Raw genomic sequence first — 25,050 nt, 5'->3', positions numbered from 1 at the left:
CAGTTACTTTTTAGTTTTACATACAATATAAATGATACAAATGCATTATTAGTATTATAGATTGAAATACCCAACAGGATATGAGTAATACAATTCAATATTATTGCTTATAATACTATTTGTGCTAAAGCTTTGAAGTTTGATGATATGTGGTCTTTTCTCACTTCAGATCCCTTTCTTTTACTTTAGCAAATACTTATTTCAACACAGAGTTTTAGTGGTAATATCAGTGGTAATATTACTGTGACAATAAAGTAGTTAAAGTAATATTAATATGTATAACTCTCTGTTATGATAGCAGCAGTAAGTTGTCGTAGCTAAAGTAGTATTATAAGACGTTTTATTGGTGGAGCTCACAGTACGAGTAATAATATCAGTAGTACTTATAGTAGCAGTAGTACAATCAGTATTACTGTAATAGTTTCCTCACACACATCAGTTTTCTTTCTTCCCAGTACCGCTTCACTCTACTGCACATACAGCTGCAGTGCCATCTAGTGGTGTAACAGCACACACTGCGCAGGCGTCAGGTGAAACCCTTGAACACAGTCCAAGACCGAGGCAGAGACAGATAGATTCACCTGCATGCAGCGTCTTAACCTTGCTGTGCACAAAGTCACACAAGCTGCTTCGCTTTGATCAAATTATGTTCTAATGGCATTTTCAGGCACATGCCAAAAGAGAAACTCCCGTGCACTTTTTCTAATAAGGATATCTGTCTTACTTACACAAGCAGGTCTGTCAGAATCAGAAGGTGGTCTGGAGGATAACCTCCAACAAACGTGCATCTAACGCAGGGGTGGGGAACCTTTTTCCTATCAAGGGCCATTTTATTTTTTATAACATCCTTCGAGGGCCGTAAAAACTATTGAACTCATAACCTCTACAAAATGTATTTAAGACACAGCCCATTCATTTCACCTTTCTTTTATGTTGTGCAGAAAAGCAACGTTTTTATCCATGTATCTTTCTGTTCTATCAGAAATCCTTTATTAGTCCCACAACGGGGACATTTATCTTGTCACAGCAAAAGAACATATGAAGTAAAAAGGCAGAACACAAAAATTAAATAGAATAAAAAATAATATACAGTAAGTACCAAGAGGTTGATAGAAACTAAAGGGAGTATTGTAAATGGCAGTGATAATTGCACAGCAGTGGTGGAACTAGTCTGTTCTTGGTGTGGTGGTCTACCTCTCTATCTGTCCATGTTTGTATGTTCCGCTCTGGAGAGAGCTGCTTGTTGGGCCAAACTCCGGCGAAGAGCGTTAACTTTATCCAAACGCACTCGCCCTTTCAGCTCGTGCAGTTCGGCATGTTTCGTGCTGTAATGACGCTCGAGATTATTTTTCATCACCGCAAGCGCGTCCGCACAAACTAGACACACTGGCCTTTTACTTCCTCAAAGAAATAATCGTTCGTCCATATACGGCCCCGGAGGCCGGAGGTTCCCCACCCCTGCTCTAACAGCTACAATGTTTAACAAGCAATGCACGGCAGGACGGGCAGTAACATGTGTTGAATGGAGAGCAACACACCAAGAATGAAAAGGACGCCCTTGAGTCATACAGTATTGTGTTGTATGCAGAGTGGGGAGCTGAGGTGCCACTTCTGAGGGTCAGCGGCATGCTTTTAACAAATACCTGCACTCCAGTCCCTGCATTCATTTGTATGAGACACTTCACCTAATGCTCCGCATGAATATTCAAGTGTTGTTGTAAGACTATGCTCAGAGGCAGTGAATCAGAGAGAGAATATAAAAGAGGAAAATCAAACAAGATCAGGAACTCTGGCCTAATGTCTCAAGTAAAACACCATATGCATAAATTAAAATGAGCGTGTTTGCCATTAAACATTATATTTGGGTAATTCTTTAATCCCCGTCTAGTTCATTACATGAAAATAAGGCTGTAAAAGCGCTGAGGCTCGTGCCACAGCAACAAAAACATAGAGTATAATCCTGAGCTTATACTCCATTTAAATGCATCAAATCCCAGCGTCTTATCACTCTCCTGCAGCCTTTAAAAACTCAGCTGTATTAAAGCTTACAGAGGCTTTCAGGGGCAGAACCTTAGGGAGCATCTTATCTTCCTTAAATGTGAGTGCCATAATAACGCTTCAATGGTACTGTACTGTATATCTCAAAGTTCTGCTCAAAGCAAGTGGTTCATAACAAAATGCAAACAAAGCTAAAGCAGCACACACACACACACACAACACACAACACAAGACGTGTCAGCAGCAGGGCGTCAGTCCACGCCCGCCTGTCTGTCAGGCTTCGGGTGAGGACGTCATAGGACGGTCAGTTTGCCATCCTGCCAGGTCACTCGTCAAGGTGAAAGCAATCACATCCCTGCTGTCTTATACTGTTGCCGTAAGCAACTGTGATTGACAGCAGGGGGCTAGCCTCAGCAGTTTCCCCTCACCATCAAGGCCTCAGACATCCGCTGGGTTTGGGTCAATGAGCTCAGCACCTAAGCAGCAGAGAGAGACCCCATCAGTGCATCAACAGGGACACTGTGAGAAAAAGACTTCTCACTTTGTCCTCTGCTACACAGAAAGTATTAACACATTATGTTATTCAGTAACATGGAAATGTGACAAGTCAAGACTTTTACTCTATAAAACAAAGAGAGGTGTAAGATGGGGACTGCAGGCTTCCATTTTTAATTCCTATATTTATAGCTGAGGGGAAGTGAAGTCTCTGTGGGATACAAACAACACCTTTCACATTATAAATAATCTTTTGATTTATGGTTGATATAAGAAAATAATTGGTGCAGCACTGACCAGCCGAATGATCTGCGTCCACACTGCAGCCAAAACGCCATCAAAATCACTCAACGTATGAAGGAAAATATTACAACTTATGCTGAACAGAGACACCTTTAAAAGCATTTACACGACCGGAATCTGAGAGCAAATGTCTGAGCTCTCTTCTGTAAAACATTCAGTCAATAAAAGGTTCATAATCACAGGATCCTGCTTCCCTCAGAGGAATCAATCAGCCCAGCAGGGGGTCTATGATTAGCCATTACACGACCTCCCCAAACTCCCTCTGAGCTGACAGAGCCAGAACCAGTGGCCTCTATGTAACACTCCATTCAATGCCTTATTAATTAAGTTTAGAAAATGTCAAGTATTAACCCGCTTATGTACTCGGAGGTCAGTCTCCACTGAGATGGACTGGGAGGTTTATTAAATATTTCCATGAATAATTCAGGCAGGCAGCATTCAGAGCAGGAAACTCATTTGAATCTGCTGCTCTGGCAATGACCCCGGACAGCAGAGCTTTCCCAAGGACTGAACATGGTAATGTCTGAAAACTGACCTCTCAGCAGTCAAAACAGAGCGTGACGGGACATCAAGTAAGTGACAGACAAATCTATTTCTTTGTCAAGAGCTACTGGATGCAATATTGTGCCTTAAAGGGATCGTTTGGATTGTTGGAAGTGAGGTTTTTACGAGGTACTTCTCCATTTCCAGTGTATTACCTACAGATGATCGGTCCCAGAGAAGCAGACAGGAGTTATGGCCCGGCAGTAAAGCCATGTAGAGCTGTGGACTCTATTGGAATAAACAGTAACTTCTCCTCACATGACACAAGAGCTGCCTCTCATGACAATGTTCTAAATATAGCATATAAACTCATATAGATTTTTTAAGGTGGCTGAAATAAGTTCTGCAGACTTCCCCGTCCACAGCAGTACATTACTTAGCTTCCGTGCTGTAACTCCTGTCTGGGCTGCAGCGCCATCTTCTGCAGGAAATACACTCACACAACCCCACTTCTCTTTAAAAGCCATCACATCAGCTGTTTATGTAATAGTGTGGAACATAGAATGCTGACCTGGGCTGACCCGGGGTGAAGGCCCACTGTGGCGTCCAGCTGTTGTTTGGTAAGACCACATTTCATCGCTGCAACGAAGCCCTGGAGGATATCTCCAGCATTGGGACCCATGACATGAACACCGACCACAAGCTCCTGTTGAGAAACAGAGTCAGAGCACCAATGTCATGTTAGACTTGAAGATTCAAGTCTGGGTATCTGTAGTCTCATGGACTTAAAGTCTGAATCAGTATTGCCAACTTCACATGCAAAGAAAGTCCCACTTTCATTAAGGTCACATCGAAACTGGGTCCCAAATCCCAAATGTGTGCGAGTCAAAGTCCAACATGAGTCAGCGTCCCTTGATCTGTGTGGACAGAAGTCTGAGCCTTGTTTCAAGTCCCCGGGATCCTGTATGATCCTGTAAGTTCCTCAGCATGTGAGTCCAACAGTCGTGTCCATGTCACAGTCGTTGAGTTCAAGCTGCTGCTTGTTAGTGAGTCCCAAGTCCCCTCTCACACATTTAGAACAACAAAAACAAATGGAATCATTAAAAGCTGTTTAGTGGTCATGACGGCCGCAGTGTTTTCCAATCATGACCCAAACGTGCAGACAGGGAATAAAGTGATAATGAGCCGAGAGCGTTGATATTAACAGTTACCAGCCGCTTGGCAGAGATACTTTCTGAAATGCAGTTATCTCGAGTGGTGCCAAGTCAATTGTGGAAAGAGCTAAAAATATGATGACGGGGTGGGAGGAATAATACGCTGTGAACTATTGTGGGGGGTCATTGTGACTAAATATCTCCAGAGAAAGCAAAGAATCTCAGTTTACAGCTGAGGTGCTGCACAACACACTTTACTTTGGACAGAACTAGAAGTACACAGTTACACATCAGAGGTTTAGTATTGGATGTGATCAGCTGGTGATCTCTGTGGGTTCATCACTACCAGAAACTCCTTTTACATAACACATAGCGGTTTCATCTGTTGTTAACATTAAAATACTGATTAGTGCAAATAAATTAAAAGTCTTACACGGTCGGGGATGTTGCAGATCACTTTCACATAGCAGGAGTTTTTATTCCTGGCAGGAAGTGTCCACTCCAGGGGCCAGTAGTAGCTGTGATACACCTGCAGGAGGGCAGACATTTACTTTTGAGATCATTATGTATGCATGCTTTTTTGTGTGAGTGCGTGTGTGTGTGTGTGTGTGTGTGTGTGTGTGTGTGTGTGTGTGTGTGTGTGTGCACCTCGACACTGGCTTCTCCAAATGTTAGATTGGCCTTCTCCTCAGACAGACCACAGGAAGCGTATTCCAGTTGAGTGAGCACGACAGTGGGCACGTTGGAGTAATCACACTGTGAATGAACAATTAGATTTGCTCATATGCAGCATTTCGATCACAAACATTTAAAAAAATACACCAAAAAACCTCAAAATGCTTGAAAAAATACAATTAAACACATTAGATCTTGGTGATTCATTTGTCTGATCAGAAGCCATGTAGAAATGTTGCATCATGACACAGTTTAAATACTTCTAAACTGTGTACCAAGATGCTGCTTCCTCTGTAGAGGCGCCGGGCCAGCAGTGTCCCAGCATGCACCGAGAGGCCGGTAGTGGAGGGGCGTCCATGCTGCACTGATCCGATGGCGTAAATATGATCTACGCTGGTCTGATCGCTCTCATTCACCAGGATCCTGCCCGTGCTGCGCACACACACACACACACACACACACACACACACACACACACACACACACACACACACACACACACACACACACACACACACACACACACACACACACACCCTTAAACAAAACCTGCCACACACACGCTGAGGTCGACATGAATGTGAAAACATACTCCTGGCTGCACTGCACCCCAACACACTCCAGGCCGATCCCACTGGTGAAGGCTTTCCTTCCAACGGTGAGCAGCACCTGCACACACACAGACACACGGATGATGCAGGTCCACAGGATGCATCAAAAATGCATCGTCATCCATCTAAAGAAGGGCGGATTTCTACTGTTCTTTAAAACATCAACGGTAAAAACAGACGAGCTGGACGCAGATAACGTACCGTATCAAAGTCTTCCTGTTTAGTTCGGCCTTCTGGGGAGATGATGGTCACTCGAAGTCGCCCCCGAGAAGCCTGCTGTGGTGCTGGTGCAGAATCACCTAATTACAATAATAATAAAAGATAATATGTAATGCAATCATTCAGACTATACATTGTAAATCAAGAAGTTGTATTAACAGAGATGCCAGTTTCAGCCCATAAAGTCCCCAAACAATTGCTAATTTTCTCCGTAGTTTAATTACTTCCCGAGTCTGTGGCATTCAAAACCGGTCACAGATATAGTTTCTTATTTTTTTAAAGGCTCAGTAATTTCCTGCTTTATCTACTTTAGCAAAGTTCTACCACATAAAGTTTATGGACTTCTCTCTTATATTTGCATTTCTGTGAAATATTGCCAAACCTGAAACGACCTCCTCGCTGCCAGCTTCAGTCTGCTCCACCTGCAGATCAACACTTTATTAAAGAAGAACATTTCCAGGTGTCGAACGTAAGTGATCCTCGTCTTCATCTGATTCAGTACCTTGGCGAGTGAGCAGTTATAAAGGAAGTCCACTCCACTAACGATCATGTGATTTTCTATCTTCTCTGCCATTTTCTGATCGAACCCAGGGAGCAGGTCGGGCTGCGGCATGACAGTAACCGGCAGGCCGAGGCCAAACAGGAAACCGGCGCACTCCAAACCCTCTGCAGAGCCGCCTACCACCAGGGTCCGACCTGGAGGGTGAGGCAGTGAGAGGAGATCCTCACTGCGGGGGGAGAGAGGGTCCATCATGCACTCTGTTTATTTAGACACATTTCATCACATGTGGAGTCTGATGTTTGAGTGCTGGTTGACCTGGTTAGGCAGAACTCCCTGTCCCCAGGTACGCCCAGGTACTGAGGTCGGTCTCCTGTAGTGATGACCACGGTCTCAGCTGTCAGACGCCTCTTCCTCCCGTTCACACCCGTCACCTGATCCAACAAAAACAAGAGAACACAGCTGACTCTGCTGCTGCAGGTGGAGACGTGGAGAGAGGTTGTAGGTGCTAATGTAAAGTATTCTGTATGTATACGCAGCTACATACTTCTGAAACATTCCACAATTCCATCACAGATCTGGAAGATACAGAACATGTAGTAACGGTTTACCTCCACTGTGTGCGGCGCCACTAACTCTCCACGAGCCTGGAGGTAAAAGACTCCCGCGCTCTTCAGCTCCCTCTTCAACTCCAAACTGCGAGTCTTCAGCTGCTCTTGCACACCCTCCACCAGCTCGCTCCAGCTGTGACACACTCACGTGAACCAAACATTGCATTCCTAAAAACACTTGTTACAGAAGTTTCATTTAACATCAAAGTATTTATATAATTAGATTTTATCATTATTACACTGCTGAAATGTTTCAAGTTTTCACAACAAATGTGACTTTCAAAATGTCATTTAAACCTTTGAAATATAATTTTATATATATATATATATATATTATATATATTTATATTATATATATTTATATAATATAAATATATATATAATATAAATTAATTAATTAATATAAATATATCATGATATTATAATCCTATCTTTCTTAATTACCATGCTCTTTCAACCTCCAGCCATAAGCCTGACAGTGTTGAATAGCTTTCCCCAACAGAGACGCCTGCTGAAGATATTTCCTGATGCTGTCCATGTTGAGACTGGAACCTCCCAGTTCTGGAGGAAAAGAGAAGCAATGAAAAGAACATTTAGAAAATGAAAACAGAAGACAATAAGAAAGACACCAAAGGAAAAGATAGAAAATGAGAACATGACAGCAAATAGGAAGTGAGAAGATTAAGAGAATCATTTCAACCAACATCACACCTCAGTCTGTGAAACCTCACAAACAAAACAGAGAGAAATGCTTCATAAGCACCATGACTCTTCAGACTGGGAGAATGAAACACTCGCCTCTCTCGGTGCCTCTTGGCGAGGGAGCCACAAGGTCAAGGATCAGCACCTTCCTCCTCAACCCTGCCGCTTCCTAAAGGAGCGAGAGGAGAGACAAACGGAATAATTGAGAGCGACAGAGACAGACAGCAGAGAAAGAGGGAAATTAAATATTGAAGCAGGTTAAGCATTTGTCCCAGCTCTTGCTCTTCATCGCATTTCCACTTTCCTCTAGAGCTGCTTACAGATCATCTCATTACCATAAAGCCCATTAATATGATAATTATCTGAGCGTTGGCAAAGTGTGTGTACATCGAGCAGAATAGCAGTAATTCTGAGTTGGTGGAGTTTCCTCATGAAGCACAAGTTGCAGCTGGATGCATGCAGGGGAACTAATATATTATATTTTAACTTCAGAGTTTCAGAGTTAGCTTTTACTTGCACACTTTTCTTTTTATAGATATTTATTGAGCATTGTTGGAGGGAGCCTGAGGCTGCTTCCCTGTAAATGCACACAAGGAAAGTGTATGAATATGTAGAATACATGGATTCACTTTCTTTAGGCCGTGCTTTCCTTCAGAGAGGACAGAACTATAGAAAAACAGAAAGCAAAAGAAGCTTGGACAGGAAACAAACCGAAGGTCTGTAAATATTCTGACTGACTGCAGAGCTTAAGAATTGAACTCACCTTTGCCACAGCCAGGCCTCCTGACCCCCCTCCAATGACCAGCAGGTCGTAGTCGTGAGGACCCAGAGATGGTCCGGTTGGTGGGTCCATGTTTCACTGCTGAGATTCCGGACAGCGAGAGCCGACCTCTGGTGTTACTGCTGGAAGCACACACACACACACACACACACACACACACACACACACACACACACACACACACACTCTGTGAGGAGGGACTTTGGCCCCTGAGCTCTTACTGAGTGCAGACTGCGTGTGGATTGTACCGGATGACTTCCAATGACGGCATTTCTGAATGTTGATTTAGACGTGTAACACCAACAAATTGCAGTTTGTGTTTCTGTGTTTCCTGTCGCGATGGAAAAAACAACATTTAACAGCATTTAGACTTTGAGACAGTATAAGAATAAAACATAATCACGGTGTTATAGTGTGCTCAAATAACTGACATTATTAAACTTATAGCACTGATAACACAAATAAACATGCATATTGAAAATGGGAAAAAACTACATGATGTCTACTTTGTTTAAATGGCACTGAATTGCTGACATTAGAATTTTCATGAGACGGTTTTCATTGTATTTTATTTATTTTCCAGAGTCTGACAGAAACACAAAGGGAAATGGTCAATATCCGTGTAAAAACATAACTTCCTTTTTTAAATGTGTCCATACAGAGCCATTACAAGAGCCCCAATAATGTGAAGGTGACCGGCGACATCTTGTGGAGAAACACTTTAATGTCAAGCTGATTTTAGTAAACAGCTGCTTTCACCAAGACTGCCAAAATAGGCATCAGAAACACACAGCACAGCAAATAAACATGTCAAACTACCTGAACCCTCTAGATACAATTACATTTGCCAATAAACTTTATTTTGTGTTAGCAGGAAAAAGCTGTTCGGTACAACACAGCCTACCTTACTGTTGTCCAAAATGAATGAGGCGCAATGTTTGCACGTCTCTGGACTGTTTTCTACACATCACATGCCTGTGTCATTGCACTTAATAGACTCTTAAAAGTCCTAAATATACTTTCTATGGGAATGTTGTCCTTCAGTGCAGCACTTCAGACCTCTAAACGTGTTTCTTTTTCCACAGAAACATTTGCGGTTGAAACTTCAGCAGTTTTCGTGACAGAAGTGGAGGGAGGGGGAAACTTTGGCGGAGCCCTTGTAGGTTACACGAGATGCATTCTCGTGCAGCCATTAATGTAGGAATTTTGAAAATAAAGTGCGATTACTACCAAATAACGTTGCTCTGAAAGTGCACATTGCGTGTGTATTTCTCCTCGTTGTCGTCAGAATACAGTGACTCTGTGCCGGGCCTTGATAATTCAACTAAAGCAGCTAAACATTGTGAAACAATTAAAATCGAACAGCTTTCAATTGACTACAGGAGCCGAGTTGACAAATGAAGTTACTACAACATATGGTTTCCACGGCTGGATTTACTTTAAACTGTGAGGAAGGAGCTTGCGAGGAGTCCCTGAACGCAGCACGGCCCTCTCCCGGTCAGTGGTGGTAGTGCAGCCGCGGCTACGCGCTGGGACTGGTCCTTTCGCAGCCATTTTCTGTCCAACCAAACAGCCGTCTCAGGAAGGTAACCAACCAGGGCTTCATTGCAGGTTTGTGCCTGGCTCCGGCCAATGATTGCTAACCGATTTCTCGTTAGCTCGAATGGAAATGTCCGTCTCTGTCTGATTTTTTATTTGTTGTCTGAGTGAATGAGGGCTGCTCATCAGGAAGTATCCAGCGGGCGAAACTTTATAAACGCCAATTTAACATTTCGGCCCCGGCCACGTCTTGCTCCGCTCTGTACGACAAAGAACAGGCCACCACGGTCTCTGCAGGCGCCAGATACTGTGGACTAACAATGAAAATGTATTCAAGGGTCACTATGTACCTGAATAGGTTAACTACAGAAGGTAACAGCCCGCTGGACAGTCTCTCTTCATCATGCTGAACTCATTAGTTGTATTCACACCAGAGAAGATGGCTAACTAGCTAGCTCCATCCGTGGCTAACGTTAGCTAAACATCTCCCATACCCGCGGCGGGCATCTGCTAGTTAGCATACGAAAGCTAAACACAGATCAATGTATGTAGCGTGTTGCTAACGTAAACTGGCCTCGCTGCGCGTTTACGACCATCTAACTAGCACGTTTAATTTAAGGTACAATGCTAACTGCACTAACACGACTAACGCTAGCTCACAACCCCAGAGTCGAGCCAGATGTCTTTTCAGACTGCTGCCCCCCCCCCCGACAGCAAACACATTTCATCATATAAAACTGCGCGGGGAGGGGGAGGGGGATATTTTTGGTAGCATTCGTATTCAACGTCTGAAAATATCCCCATCCTCTAAATGAGGCTGCACAACTAGTCTGTCTGTGAAATGGAAACGAGCCTAATGCAACATCTGGCTCAATACCAGACCCCGTTTATATCCAAGGCAGATAACGAAAAGGAGACAAAGCAGCACACACACCTGGTTCATCTCTAACATAACCGCTCAGCTCAGCGCTACAGTGAGGATTTAGAGTTGACGCGGACATGCACTACTTTGAAAGTAGATGCATGTTTAGTCATTACATGTACATAATTATCAAAACCGTCAGAAGTCCTCATTTATGGCTTTATGTGTTCAATATGGAAAACCCCATGTTGTCTATAGTATGCTGCCTGAATGGCAGGATTGAGTCTTAAACAGCTGAGGAAATCTTATTTGTGAAAGTATAATTCTCCCTTCTGCATGGATTGTCTGCTGTGTGATTCCATGGAGTGGATTTGAGATGTTTGGTACATTTATGCAGGTTTAACTTCAGATGTTGAAATGAGACGTGTTTGTGTTGTAGATGGACGGAGACAACTCGACCACCGACGCGTCCCAGCTGGGCATCACTGGAGAGTACATGGCCTCCGGTCACTATGTTCTCCAGTCTCAAGATGGTGAGGAGCAGCCAAAGTGTAGATCATCATGGTTGTGTTTAGATTCAGGTCCCAAAGAGCTAACTCTGTGTGTGTTTGTTTTCTGTAGATGATGGGGAGGAGAATCTGAACGACCATGACGACAGTGGCATCAAAGAGAACTTCAGGGAGCAGGACATCTATCTTCCTATCGCCAATGTGGCTCGCATCATGAAGAACGCTGTTCCTCAGACCGGAAAGGTGAGTAGGAGAGAGAAGGGAGGGAGCAGGAATAATCAAAGTGTCATTATAGACATTTGATTACGTTTAGTGTGGCAGGGGTAACTAGTTTCTGTTTTCCACAGATTGCGAAAGACGCCAAAGAGTGTGTGCAGGAGTGTGTGAGCGAGTTCATCAGCTTCATCACGTCAGAGGCGAGCGAGCGCTGCCACCAGGAGAAGAGGAAGACCATCAACGGAGAAGACATCCTGTTCGCCATGTCCACGCTGGGTTTCGACATGTACGTGGAGCCGCTGAAGCTCTATCTGCAAAAGTTCAGAGAGGTGAGACACATCCACCGTGTAGCGATACTTTGATGCTGTTTCATTCATATTTAAATGTCCATTCTATGGCGTAGAGGCCTTCTTATGCAAATATTGAACCTCAAACTCGTTTGTATCGTATGTTTCATGGTTTACAGCTCAGGTGATCCATTTTAAAATCCCTCTCTTGATTCCAGTCTAACAACTCAAAAGTCGCCCAGTGTTGATTTTAACTCTGGTTAAAAATAAATAAATAATAATCCAAATAATCTTACCCAGCCCCAGTGTGTCTGTCTGCCCACTAACACTTCTTTCTGCCCATTGTGATTAAAAGCAGCCCAGCTGGCAACAGACAGAGCATGAAGCAGCTGGGTTGCCATATGTGTTGGGAACTTCAGCAAGAACATGGGTAGAGTCACAACTTGTGTTAAATGCTTAAAAACAATCGATTTGATGGATTTTATTACGGCCCGACCAATAGCAGTGTTCTCCTCTTAATCTTCTGATTTCAAGGTTTCTTCGTGTGACTGCAAAGGCCTGAAGCTTGAACCAGTAGACAGCACATTGTTGTTCAGATCCCAGATGTCGCTGTGCTCACATGTGTAATGAGTTCTGCTTCTCTTCCAGGCCATGAAGGGCGAGAAGGGGATTCCTGGAGTGTCTGTGGGAGAAGGCCTGGGAGATGATCTCACAGACGAAAGCTTCAGTAAGTTTCAATGGTTCAAATCTATTAAAATGTGTCCTCATATTTGTTTGTATTCAACTTCTTTTGACATAAAATGTCATTAAAATACACATTTCTGCCCTCATCAGCAAATCCACTGCCAGCGGGGATCATCACAGCTGATGGTCAGCAGCAGAACGTCATGGTGTACACCACCTCATATCAACAGGTACAACTCACCGAGGCAGCAGCTCTGCACCGACTGGATTCAGGGACGTCCTGATCGATCGGCCAATATTCAGTAAAAATACGCGATTAGGAGATCGACATTAATGCTTTCTAGTTAGTGATCAGCGATAAGAAACCAACAAGATGGCTTCATTCATGCACATTTGTGGCGGAATCGTCAGGAGAAGAGCTAATTACCGTTAGCTGTTAGCTGTTAGCTGTTAGCAGATAACGGTAACACAGAGTTACAGTTAGTTACATTATGATGCGTTCAGGCTCTATTCAGTAAAACGAGTAGTGGGTTACGGTAAATTATAACATTATCACAAAGATCAAATGTAATTTTTTGGGACGGCGGTGATAAGTTAGTCTTGTTTACCAGCTGCTACAACAAACAACAAAACGATTCGTATCGGTCGAAATGGCTCATTGATGATGATAATAATACATCTCTCGTTGGATTTGTTGCATGTTGCTACGTTCAGAGTTCCCTGACTGATCTGGATGATAAATAAATTGGAAAATAATCTACCACTAATCTCCATTTGAACTTTGTGCCTGTGTTGCAGATTCCCACTGTACAACAGATCCAGTTTTCATGACGAGGCCTTACCCCGAGCCCGTACACAGCGGCTCCTCACCGGGCCCGCACTCGGCGGATGACCTCTGATCCCGCCACAGGGTAAAGGTTACCGGACGGACAGGGAGGAGGAAACCCTCATGTACAGAGAAATCACTACCTGTTCAGTAGAAAGTGTAGTTCCTAGTTGTGAGGTACCAAATGTTTTGGATTGCATCCAAACCAGCTGGGAAATTGAGGCTTTATTTTAAAGGCTAGTCTTATTACATGATTTAGTGGTCAAATTATTTTTGTGCGTGTGTGCTGTTTGCTTTTTATGCGTTTTATTTCTTTTGGGGCGGGGTGGGGGTGGGGATGGGAAGTGTTGTATTAGATGTTTATTTACGAACCCCTTCTCTGTTTGAACGGAGAGAAGGCACGCTGTCACTGTCGCATCAGATCATGCAGCTCTTTTGTAAGTTAACACAAATTACCATGTGCTTTAATGTTATGTAAATCCTTTGAATAAAAATTCAAAAGTGATGTTTAAAATGTCTCCATTTTTATTTTTAGCACATTCTTTCCCTCAACGCCGTGTGACACCATTCCAGAACCCTGCACTGGCCAATCAAATAGAGCACATCACACTTCTACTGGTGCTTTATGCTAATTCTGCTTTTTAAGTTGCAATTGTTAATAAATAAATAAAGACGACTTAATGTCTACGGAGAGCTTTTGTATCTGAAGCAGGTTGTGAGTGAACGAGCCAAATGATTGAATTTACTAGAAAATTATAAATGATCGGTACAGTTTTTCAAAATAATGACTTCCTAAAATCAGAATGAGGCTTTGCATGAGAATATTTATATTTCTGGAAATATAAAATCCCCTGTCGCAGCAGCAGTGCAGATCATGAAGCCCGAGTTGAACCCTCCATCCTGCAGGAGGAAGGTGGACAGCTCACTGAGGTGCTCAGCAGCCTCTCCATAATCCTCTCTTATAAGCAAAGTCAGACTGAAGCCAAAACATTCACTAATGACAAAGCAACAGCAGCCAAAGTGGAAGGAGGAAGTATTTATCTGATGACTAGATCTGCAGTTTTCCTTTTCTGAGCTGCCAGCAGGATGAAACATTGCCAGAAAAAGACACACTTTACGAGCATTGGGCTGCTGACTCTTATTTGTGTCCTCTGCCTGCCAACCCAAACAGGAGAGGAGACAGGGAGACAGGAGAGGACAAAGGACAGTAAATCAAGCAGAGGTTTTATTAGTTAGTGCGGTGGGACTTCCTCTTGGCTGGATACTCTTCATGGACTTTCCCACCAGATATTGTGTGCCTGGTTTCTGCAAATACCAGCTTCATGAAGCTCCAGGCAGTTGTTGGTTGTTTGTGAAACGCTGCCACCTTGTGGTAAACATTGATATCACATGCTCGAGGGGAACATTACGCCTTAAAAACAGGAATAAGGAGTTTTAAGTGAGAAAATAAGTAAATATTTTACTCCTATAAACAAATACTGTACTCTGACTTCTGACTTTCAAATAAGTTTACAAAGTAAAAATAAATCAAGTCATTAAATGCAGCACGTTTAAAGCCCCAATTTGAATACATCCTTTTGAGATTAGGGAACGTAATCCCAACTCTCAAGATGATGTATTTAATTTGCTTGTTTTAGTCCTTAAAATATTCATTTCACAATCAGATCTGATAAAGAAGAGCAGCAAATCATCACATTGTCGCCTGACGAGGAGGTTTTGTGGGTCACCTGACCCTCGCGGCCCACATGCTCTAATAAACTTGGTATAAAATGTAACGTGTGTCCATTCTTTACACTCATTTATAATGTACTCTAAATATCTCTCTAGGGTTATGGGAAAAACGTTTATGCTTTGAACCGTCCACTCGTCATTTGTTGTTTGTAATCTTGGTCAATCTCTGAAATACCTCAACGTAGATGTGATGTAAATGTGTGATGGCATGTTTCCTGTGGGTGGCCCCACCCCAGGGCCCATGTGGCTCATTTCCTCCTATAGAACCACGGAGTTCGCCCCTAGCCTTTTCCCCGGGAAGCTCCTTTTTCTCCTCCTGCCTGTTTCCTGAGCCCCCACCACACACACCACACACACCACACACACACACACACACACACACACACACACACACACACACACACACACACACACACACACACACACACACACACACTGTCCTACATCCCTCGACGGACAGACAAATAGACACTCTCAAGCTACTCCCAACAAAGACATCCAGCCTCCTCCCTTTCCTCTTCCTCCTTTTATACAGTGTGTCTGCTCTCTCCCCCCCTCCCCCACCCCCCACCCATCCCTTAGTTATATTTATGACACTATTAATAACGGCAAACAATCACGTTAGACTGAAAATCCAAGTTCAAGTGTCCCTGCGGTCTAAAGTGTGAAGTATGTCCTGAGGGTGGTGCTAGAGGGAATAATATACTCTTTCTTAAAGGTAATCTGAGGATTCACTGTAAGGGTATGAGTATGAAAGTTAGAAGAAGAACAAGCCGGTAACTGGAGACCATTTTGTCAACAGCTATTTCCAAAAAGTCATGAATAGAACTCCTAAAATCAACTATCGAGCACGAAATGCTTTTATAAAGTGCGAAGATAACAACGTTAGAACATCTTTGACAACCGAGAAAACTAATGAGGAAGTTTGTGTGATTCAGTCAAAAGCTCCAGAACAATTGTGTAAGAAAACCTTGAGTGTAGATTGTTTTGTCAGATACATGATTCTACTCCTCACAGAGAAGAAGAAGAAAAGAAGAAGAAGAAGAAGAAGAAGAAAAGAAGAAGAAGAGAAGAAGAAAAGAAGAGAAGAAGTAGAAGAAAGAATAACGAAAAAGAAGAGAACAGAAGAAGAACAGCGACGCAGAGAGCACGCTCTGAAGCTCGCCACTCCCCTCGCCTCCGTCCCCCTAGGCATCTCCGACCCCCACTCCGCGCCTGCTCCCGCCGCCTCCTCCGCCGCCCTCCCCTCTCCCTTCTCTTCGCCTCCCTCCGCCCCCTCCTCCGCTCCTCCTACTCTCCCGCCTCTGCTCCTCCTGCCCCCTCTCCGTCCTTCGCCTCCCCCCTCCTCCGCGCTCGCCTGTCCGCCTCTCCTCCGTCCGGCGCCGCCTTCTCCGTCCCCTGCCTTCTCGCTCCGCCGGCCCCCTCGCACTCCTCTCCGCCTCCGCCTCGCCCCCGCCTCCTCCCCGCCTCCTCAGCCCCCCCTCACCGGAGCCCCAGACTCCTTCCCGGACGCTCAAGCCCCTCTGCGCTCCGCACCCTCCCCGCCCTCCATCCCCCCCATCTTAGACTCACGCCGCAGCCGCCTCCTCCGCAGAAGAAGAAGAAGAAGAAGAAGAAGGAAAAAGAAGAAGAAGGAGGAGAAGGAGACGCCAACGAAAATGTCCAACTGGAAAGTCAACAAGATTGGGGAACTTCTGGTAAGTAAGGGGAAAAGGAAATCAGCAGAAAAATCAAAGGAAAGCCAAGAGACTCTGTTGTTTATGACGATATTACAAACCAGCTACATGACCCCGGTGTAATCTCGACCCAGACCAAACTGAGTATTTCCTGTCACTGAGAAGACCTCTGACACGCACAATCTGCTGCTGTGTGCTGCATGTGTGGAAGGATTCTCTGCTCTCTCGGAGTCCAAGAAGCAGGAATCTGTTTTTATGCCTTGTGCTTCATGACAAAATACTGGAGAAATAATGCAGGGCTCTACTACACTGAAGAGACGTGACACTGAGAGGACACAGTGAAGGAAGAAGTGCACGATAGGATGGGAAGCTTTGACATCAATGCACCTGTTCAAGATGAATCATCTCTTTGTTGCTGATGCTTGCCAGAGAAAAGGTGAGTTGGAAATGACCTCGGAGATTTCTTCTCCAAAAGACAAAGCCTTATTCATCAGGGAGCAGCGGAGAGTGTGTCTGCTGTGGATCTAGCCGACAGTTTGGGGTGTCAGTCAGAGATGTAGCCACAGAGTAGCACCTCCAGATAAGTGTGTGAGTCCTATCACAGGCAGATAGAGGTATCTGTGCGTCAGCTCGACCCCCGCTGTCACTGATTCCTCCGAGGCCCGATAGCTTCCTCTCAGAGCGTCTGGAGAATGTTCCTCCAGGGCGCACACAAACACCGTCCTCCATCCTTCTCACTCTTTCTTAGGCGTCACCTCCTTCCTCCCTTTAACCTTTGACCCCTCGTGCTCCCCATACATTCTGAATGGGGATTGCTTGGCGGATGGAACTCAAGGAAGGAGGGTTAACAACAAAGCTGTGCTACAGTCAAAGCAGATGAAAGAGGCATTTGCTCGGAGCAGAACTTCCTGACACTGAACCTTTTCCAAAATCTGTTCAGAAACACACGCACACACACACACACACACACACACACACACACACACACACACACACACACACGTACTGTACTTATGGCTCCAGATGCAGCTCCACTTGGTACCAGGCTTCTGATAACAAGGTGTGGGGTGTTCTGCGTCCTATCGTTCCTCTCATGTCAGGCGTCCTCCCACGCTGCACAGGAATGATAAGCAAACAACAAAGAACATTTTCCTGATGAAAGATTTGAAATTCTCACTTCAGCCGTCACCAGATTAAACATTACTATGACTTTGAGTCAATTACAAAAACTAAGCAATACCATTATACAATAATAAAATCCATTCTCCGGTTAGGGAAAATAATTAGATATATAAATTAGGATAATTAAGAGGTACAATTAGTTATATTTAAGACCACTCATCCCCGCAGCTCTTCTGCAGGTTCTGTGTTCACACAACAAGGTAAACGTTGTTTACACATATTTCGACAGATTGGAACATTTCTGAGTTCACTAGAGGGCAGAGAGAATCAGCCCTACTTTGCCCCAATCGGTCCACAGAAAAGTGATGGAGGAGGAACTTTAGTCAGGAATGTAAATAACCTCAACATCCCCGAACCTCTGCTGGATCCGTCAGTGCAAACTCACCCACAGAAAGTGATTTTAAACTCCAGAGAAGATTCGATAAGGAGAAATATTCCTATTTGATGGAAGTGCAGCCATAAAAAGCATCGTACAGCTCAGTGAAGGAAAACAAAATAAATGAAAGAGCAGAATTTAATTAGCATTTTCTGCACGTGTCATGTAGTAAAGATCTTTTGTTAACGATGACTTTTGATGCCAAATAGACTTTTAGTGTAAGAGAGACACGCTGGAGCTTCACAGTCTGTAGCAGTTTCTGATGCTAAATTAGTTTCCATGCAGCTATTAGTCAGAGAACATTATTAATACCTTATTGACAAACTGAGTTTGAGTCATAAGTTCACAACTATTTGTCAGATCTTTGCAATGAGAAGAGAAAACTTTCCCCCGTGCACACAGACGTCAGCTGCAGTAAATCTGCTCTGAGCTAATACAAAAAATGTGGAGGATTAGAATCTTATCTGCTTGTGATTGGTACCACATCTCAAGAGAATTTCAGAAAGCTATGATGGTCTGGGAGAGAAGCAGCGAGGAGCACCGAGGTGGGAGGTGGAGAGGAGAGGAGATGGGTAAGGGGGAGGCTATGCGAGACGTGGAGGAGTGTGTGTGTGAGGAGGGGGGGGTGTTAGTGAGTGTTTAAAGGAGACCAAGAAGGTGCTGAGGAGGTTACTGGTGGGGAGTTGGGGGGTACGAGGAAGAATGCACTCTCGCATTCCTGACATGCCCGCCTCATTGTAGTGGGCTAATGAAGCGAGGGAGGGAGCGATGGCTGCCCCGGGCCAGAGAGAGGACAAAACCACCGGAGCGCCGGCCGGCACCGAGCTGAGCTCACGGCTGAGGAATTCCAAACGCCGGACATGAGAGGGCAGGGCTCTGTGCCAGCACACACACACACACACACACACACACACACACACACACACACACACACACACACACACACACGTATATATCAGTGGCGTGAAAGTCAGACATTAGTCAGGAGTGACGTCCACAGTAATGTGGTCAATCTAGAATTTCATTAGTTTGGGTGTGAATGGAAGAGTCTGGATCTCGGGACAACTGAAGACTTCGGGGTGTTGACTTTTGGTATTTTCAATTTAAGTACAGAAAAGTGGAAATGCCAGGAATTTGAAGAAGAGCTCAAATATTTCAAATAAAAAGTGATACAAACAGGAAATGCAGGGAGAGAGAGAGGTGAGTGCAACAAAGACGCACTGACTGGATATTGTTTGGTATTAACCACAGGGCCACGAGACGCCACAGAACACATGATGGTGTGAGTTTATCCGAACCAAACTTTATTTTGTTGGGATGAAAGCACTCAAATTGAAACTGAATATCAGCACAAAATGTCACCATTGGTGTCGGCCTTCAGTTATGAATCATTCGTGAGCAGCCTCATTAAAGTAGTTGTGCTCAGCAGTCTATTGGTGGCAGAAGTTCACATCAAAGTGGATGAAGAACATCCTTCCTACTCGTGAGTCACAGCTGACAAGCGGACCAATGACAAGAGAAACAAAGTGAGTCCCATTCAGGAAGCTCTGTGACACATCCTTCCCCCCCGCCCTCGCTCCATCTGTCATTTGCTTGGATCCAGCTGACCTGATGAGGTGCATCATCCCGGCCACGCGGAGGTAATGGAAGGTGAAATCTACGAGCAGCTCGAGGATCAAACCGCTCTGTAAGCAGTAAAGTCAACATGACATTCCTCTGACCAGCTGCAGGAATTAGGATGGCTGCTGGTAGTCATGCATGCAGGCGCACTCAGTGTGTTCATCAGCGCTAATCTGACTGTGTGAGTGCAAACACAAGTGACATAACTCCTGCACCTCGCCTCAGTCTGGACACTGTGTAGCTACTTCTGATGTGTCCACTTTGTAGAAATGATTGTTCCACAAAGAGACAACTGAGAAGTCCAATCACATCTCTTCTCCATGCTGACTGAACTCAAGTTAAAGATGTCACACAAGGGCAGAAATGTGGAGACTTGGAAGGACATGTGTTCTGAATCACACCTGGTACCTGGAGAGACTTTAAATATATTAGAACAGCACACATCACATCACATCTCCCCACAACTCCTGGATGGATATGTCCATATATATATCCCTCAATTCTATTTTTTAAATACAAATCCCCCCAATTGGTTGCTTTACTGGCAGTAATCCCTGAAGGACTTGAAAACATAAGTCATACATATATACTTTGGATTCTCCGAGTTAAAGGAGTCACTGTGAGCTGGTGAAAACACACTGTGCATTGATTTTTATTTCAGGGCGTCTTTCTTTTAGGTGAATAAAATCCATTTTGCTGACGCCCCAGTGCACAGCAGCACTTTGCTGAGTCAGAAGATCAGCAAGAGTGTGTTGCACAGTCGCTCTGTCCCTTCCTGAAGAGGGCTTCAGTGCTCTGAGTTCATTATTGATTTGGACCTGAAGGTACCCCCTCCTCTTCCTCCAACTTCAGGTGATTGTTGTTGCACCGTGTGGCGCAGCTCTCTGTCCTCTGTTTGAAACAGTCTGTCAGTAAAGACAGCATGTTTCTCACAGGACACGTCAATATGGTGTTAACGTCCATTTGCGTCAGATATGGATGTGAAGTACAGCAGACATAGAACTGTATTGTAGAAACACAATTACACAGCAATCCTGAGATCACTTAGAGGACGTTTTGGAGATTTGCAGTCCAAGCGTGGCTCCTGATGTCTTTGAAGCTCTGAAGCTTGTTATTAATGAGTCCTAACTTTTCCAGTGGCAGGAAATGCTCCACACCTCTGATGTTATCTCTCCTGTTTGTTTACCAGACTTCCCATCAGCAGCTCAGCATCAGTTCCACAAAAAGCACAATAGCAGTTAGATGATTAACAAGAAAAGAGTTTGTTGTTGTTGAGTTTTGCGTTCAGACAAGGATCTGGATCAAATCGGGTCGTGATGCGTCAGTCAAGGGAGACTTGGAGCCGAGTGAAAGGAGCGTTAGTAGAAGTGCCCTGAAAGCAATTCCTGGGACGTTTGTGAACATCCGTCGTCATGGCTACAAGCGGCTGAGTAAACTCGCTGGTTCCTGCAGAGCAACAATCTGACCAAACCTTTAATCCAGAAGTCAAACACCGCACCAGCTGGACCCAGGTGCACATCTCTGAAGTAAATTAAACTGTCATTGAGGACTAATGGGAAATGAATGAATTAACATTCATCAGTTAACACTTTTACTGTTACTTAGAGATAATGAATACAATAACAATGCCTTTTAATCTATGTCTGGTGCTGAACGTGATGTCAAACATCCTCATATGTGAAAAGCATCTGCATCAGCAGCTACATGTCTTTCTGCTCGTCCTTTCTGTCTCACTGCAGAGTGACAGGCCCCCAGCAGACACGTTCAGCCTGCGTCTATTTAAAACACGCTAACATGAAGACATGCTGACTCTGGGAATCCAAACAGGCCTTTCCCGTGATCAAACAACATCAGTGCCGATGTGACTTCACCCCGCGTCCTTGAGACATGGACCGTTTTAGGAATGAATCAAAAGCAGGGGGAACACATTGTCTCACGGCTTCCTTTGTTATTCAAAATGTCCTGGCAGCAGTGAGTCCACAGCTCTGGGATTGGAGCGGACTGGGTCTGCCCCTGGTTCCTCATGATAAGGGAGGCAGAGCTCCTGGTCTGCTAACAGCACAGTGCAGCATCCAGCCAGTGTGGGAGAGAGAGAGAGAGAGAGAGAGAGAGAGAGAGAGAGAGAGAGAGAGAGAGAGAGAGAGAGAGAGAGACAAGGAAATCGCAGAAACACTCTTCCCCCAAATCCCCAACTCTGCACAGAGAGGAGAGAAAGAAGCAGCAGAGACAAACAAAAGCATTCTTGGCATTCAGTTTAAGAGAAGAAGAAGGAGAAAAAAGTTAACAATACGTGGGGCGAGATCATTTACTTGAGATAAAATTCAAGGAGAAAGGCGTGACGGGACTCAGCGGCCAGACTTTATCATCCGTCCGTCTCCAAATACAAAGTAACGGATTGTCGCGCGGCGCTGCATGAAGGATAAATACATCCGCGAGAAGAACCGAGCAGAAACAGGATGAGCGCGACTCTGAGGATCACGTGGCTGCTGCTTTCAATCAGTGAGTAGTTTCATTTAAAGTGCATGTTCACCTGTGGGGCTTTCTCTGTGAGATGTCGTATGTCTCGAGAATATATTATGGGATGTGCATGGTTTGCGTGTGGGAGTGAAAGCGGTAGAAGTGTCTTTGTGCAGCAGCAGCAGCAGCATTACTGCCGGATTACAGCAACAGGTGCGCGCACAAAACTGTTGGATTAATAAAGAAAAGTTGCAAAATAATGTAGAAATGCTCCAGTACGAGCAAAAGTATTAAAAAAGTTACTTCAAATATTTGTATAATGTAAACTATCAACAGTGAACATGACATAACGTATCCGAATGAAAGTACTCTTATAGTATATTGAATATTAGATTTTTAATTGTATTCTAGTGACGTGCTGTGAGGCTGGTGAGGCAGTCAGATTTACAAATATATGAACCCAACAGAAAAGCTTGTTCACCATTGTCTTGGCAGCATGAGCATTGACTACAGGTTATGTTCATATCTAATATCAGCATTCTTTATACACACAGGTAAGGGACATATTTGAGGAAAAAAGAAGCTACATTTATATTTGCTAAATTCATACTCCTTCAATATTATTCAAATTATTCCTTTAAATTAAAGTTTAGAGTGGTATGCCAAAAACCTTTTAGCTCCGGCGTTGGTATTTATTTATTACCTCCTGTTTTGATTGAAAGTCCAGTTTTGAGAATTGTTTCAATTTATATAATCTTCCATTTCTTCCTAAACTAAACTAAACGGTGCTACAGTGCACCTGACTCTGATGTTAGCTAGCGTGTTGGCTCTTACCGTCTCTGCGTAGAACAGGGGTGTCAGACTCATTTTAGTTCAGGGGCCAAATACAGCACAATTTGATCTCAAGTGGGCCGGACCGGTAACATCACAGCATAATAACCTGTAGATAACGACAACTCCAAATGTTCCCCTTCGTTTTAGTGCAAAGAAAGTACAAGTACATTCTGAAAATGTTCAAATTTGATCTTTTTACAAAACATTATGAACAACCTGACATTTCTTAAGAAAAAAAGGTGCAATTTCAACAATATTGGGCCTCATTTATCATTTACACATGTGTGTTACAACTTACAGATCACAGTGTGTCTACAAAGGCTTTTACTTTATGATCAAAACAACACATTTTTACACTTTGCAAAGTCATCCCGCCGGTTTTGGCACGCGGGCCGCATGTTTGACACCCCTGTACGCAGAACAGCAGCAGCACGAACCTGTGGGCTCACGTGCGCCCTCTTCAGTACTGTCTGCCTCACCTGGTGTCTTCTCACATCAGCAAGACTAAATGTGTTACACACATACATTACATACATTAACTGGAAAGTCAGGACGCATAATAAAAGTGTCTGTAAACATTATATTGGCGACATACAGAGAGATAGCAACAGGCACGCGCCAAATGCATGCGCTCAACCTAGTTCGCGAGGGATTGCGCAATCCGAGGTGAGGCTCAGCTCGTGGCTGCCGCAGCTCTCCTGTATCTGAACAGAGAATACTGTGACTATCATATATAAAACAAATTCAATATTTCCCTCTAATATCCAAATAGTTCATATCTCCACATCCCTGATTTCATTCAGATCTGCAGTTAATCTTTGCTGTACATATTAGACTACAGTGTGTGAGTGTGTGTGTGAGAGTGCAGTGTGTTTTTACTGTTTTATTATGATGTGTCATTCACAGATAAAAACACATATAGATTTATAAAAAGAGTTTGTAAAGTTGTACTCATATATTGCATATGACATGAAATATAAGCCAAATAAAAAGATTATTAAGACATATAGAATCTAAAAATGCAAACAAGTCTTTTTCCTGAACTTGTAGACAGATTCAGGCTCGATGAAGACAACAAGCATTAGTGGATGCCAAACTTGAGACGTGCTGCAACCAGGGTTGCTGCCAGTCGAAGCCTTTTTGTCTTCGTCACAAAGATTTGTGCACAAATTGAAGAGAGTGAAATCGTAGTTTCGTCTCTGTGTTACTGTTGACTGGTCTGGGAAGCTTACATGTCGGTCTGTGGAATCTGTAGGAAAGTGGTAATGGCACAGTAGGAGTCAGAGCTGAAACATCTGCCCCTCCACCTCCCACTATCCCACCATTAAGGGCTCCCCAATGCCCCCCTCCCTCCAGACACACACACACACACACACACACACACACACACACACACACACACACACACACACACACACACACACAGAGTCCTCCGTGGCTCTGCAGAAGCCGCCTGTATAATGAAGTGCACCCCTGACCTCCCTCCCCGTCTGCGAGGCGAGGAAAGTGTTTTTCTTTAATTATGCACCTGCCGCTCTCTCACCACTACAGTAGGTGGATTCAGACGGGAGGCTTTTATGTTTTGAGTGTGTGAAAAGAAACACTGCCCCAAAGCTCTCAGCACTTTTAAAAAGAAAGAAGAAAAGCCTGACACGTTTGTTGTGTGTGTGAACATGCATCTGCGTGTGTGTGTGTGTGTGTGTGTGTGTGTGTGTGTGTG

The 25,050-nt window shown here is 44.1% G+C and overlaps 2 protein-coding genes across 13 annotated transcripts; one reads left to right on the top strand and one right to left on the bottom strand.

Moving 5' to 3' along the window:
• Positions 1-1,362: 1,362 nt before the first annotated feature.
• Positions 1,363-23,465, bottom strand: LOC115028221 (thioredoxin reductase 1, cytoplasmic-like). 10 transcript variants are annotated; one of them, XM_029461796.1, is made up of 16 exons: positions 23,331-23,465; positions 17,868-17,974; positions 8,514-8,653; positions 7,847-7,919; positions 7,493-7,609; positions 7,049-7,191; positions 6,756-6,871; positions 6,441-6,666; positions 6,321-6,360; positions 5,921-6,018; positions 5,701-5,777; positions 5,384-5,540; positions 5,082-5,189; positions 4,867-4,962; positions 3,851-3,985; positions 1,363-2,474 (listed from the first exon to the last, which is right to left on the bottom strand). In XM_029461796.1, the coding sequence occupies exons 3-16, from the start codon at positions 8,601-8,603 to the stop codon at positions 2,409-2,411; spliced, it is 1,542 nt and encodes a 513-aa protein (XP_029317656.1). In that variant the 5' UTR covers positions 8,604-8,653; positions 17,868-17,974; positions 23,331-23,465; the 3' UTR covers positions 1,363-2,408. The 10 variants fall into 10 exon arrangements, with proteins under 10 accessions (XP_029317656.1, XP_029317662.1, XP_029317661.1 ...); XM_029461802.1 differs by having other exon boundaries at positions 8,514-8,650; XM_029461801.1 differs by having other exon boundaries at positions 23,200-23,331.
• LOC115028224 (nuclear transcription factor Y subunit beta-like) lies at positions 10,008-13,959 on the top strand. Of its 3 annotated transcripts, none has more exons than XM_029461809.1 (7): positions 10,008-10,142; positions 11,372-11,465; positions 11,554-11,684; positions 11,789-11,986; positions 12,593-12,671; positions 12,779-12,858; positions 13,427-13,959. In XM_029461809.1, exons 2-7 carry the CDS (start codon positions 11,372-11,374, stop codon positions 13,457-13,459), a joined length of 615 nt encoding a protein of 204 aa, XP_029317669.1. In that variant the 5' UTR covers positions 10,008-10,142; the 3' UTR covers positions 13,460-13,959. The 3 variants fall into 3 exon arrangements, with proteins under 3 accessions (XP_029317669.1, XP_029317670.1, XP_029317671.1); XM_029461810.1 differs by lacking the exon at positions 10,008-10,142 and adding an exon at positions 10,298-10,442; XM_029461811.1 differs by lacking the exon at positions 10,008-10,142 and adding an exon at positions 10,813-11,044.
• Positions 23,466-25,050: the final 1,585 nt, after the last annotated feature.

This window comes from Cottoperca gobio, chromosome 23 (assembly GCF_900634415.1).
Source record: "Cottoperca gobio chromosome 23, fCotGob3.1, whole genome shotgun sequence".
NCBI classification, from domain to species: domain Eukaryota; kingdom Metazoa; phylum Chordata; class Actinopteri; order Perciformes; family Bovichtidae; genus Cottoperca; species Cottoperca gobio.
Note: the sequence above shows the minus strand (reverse complement) of the source record. Positions and strands in the feature narration are given on the sequence as shown.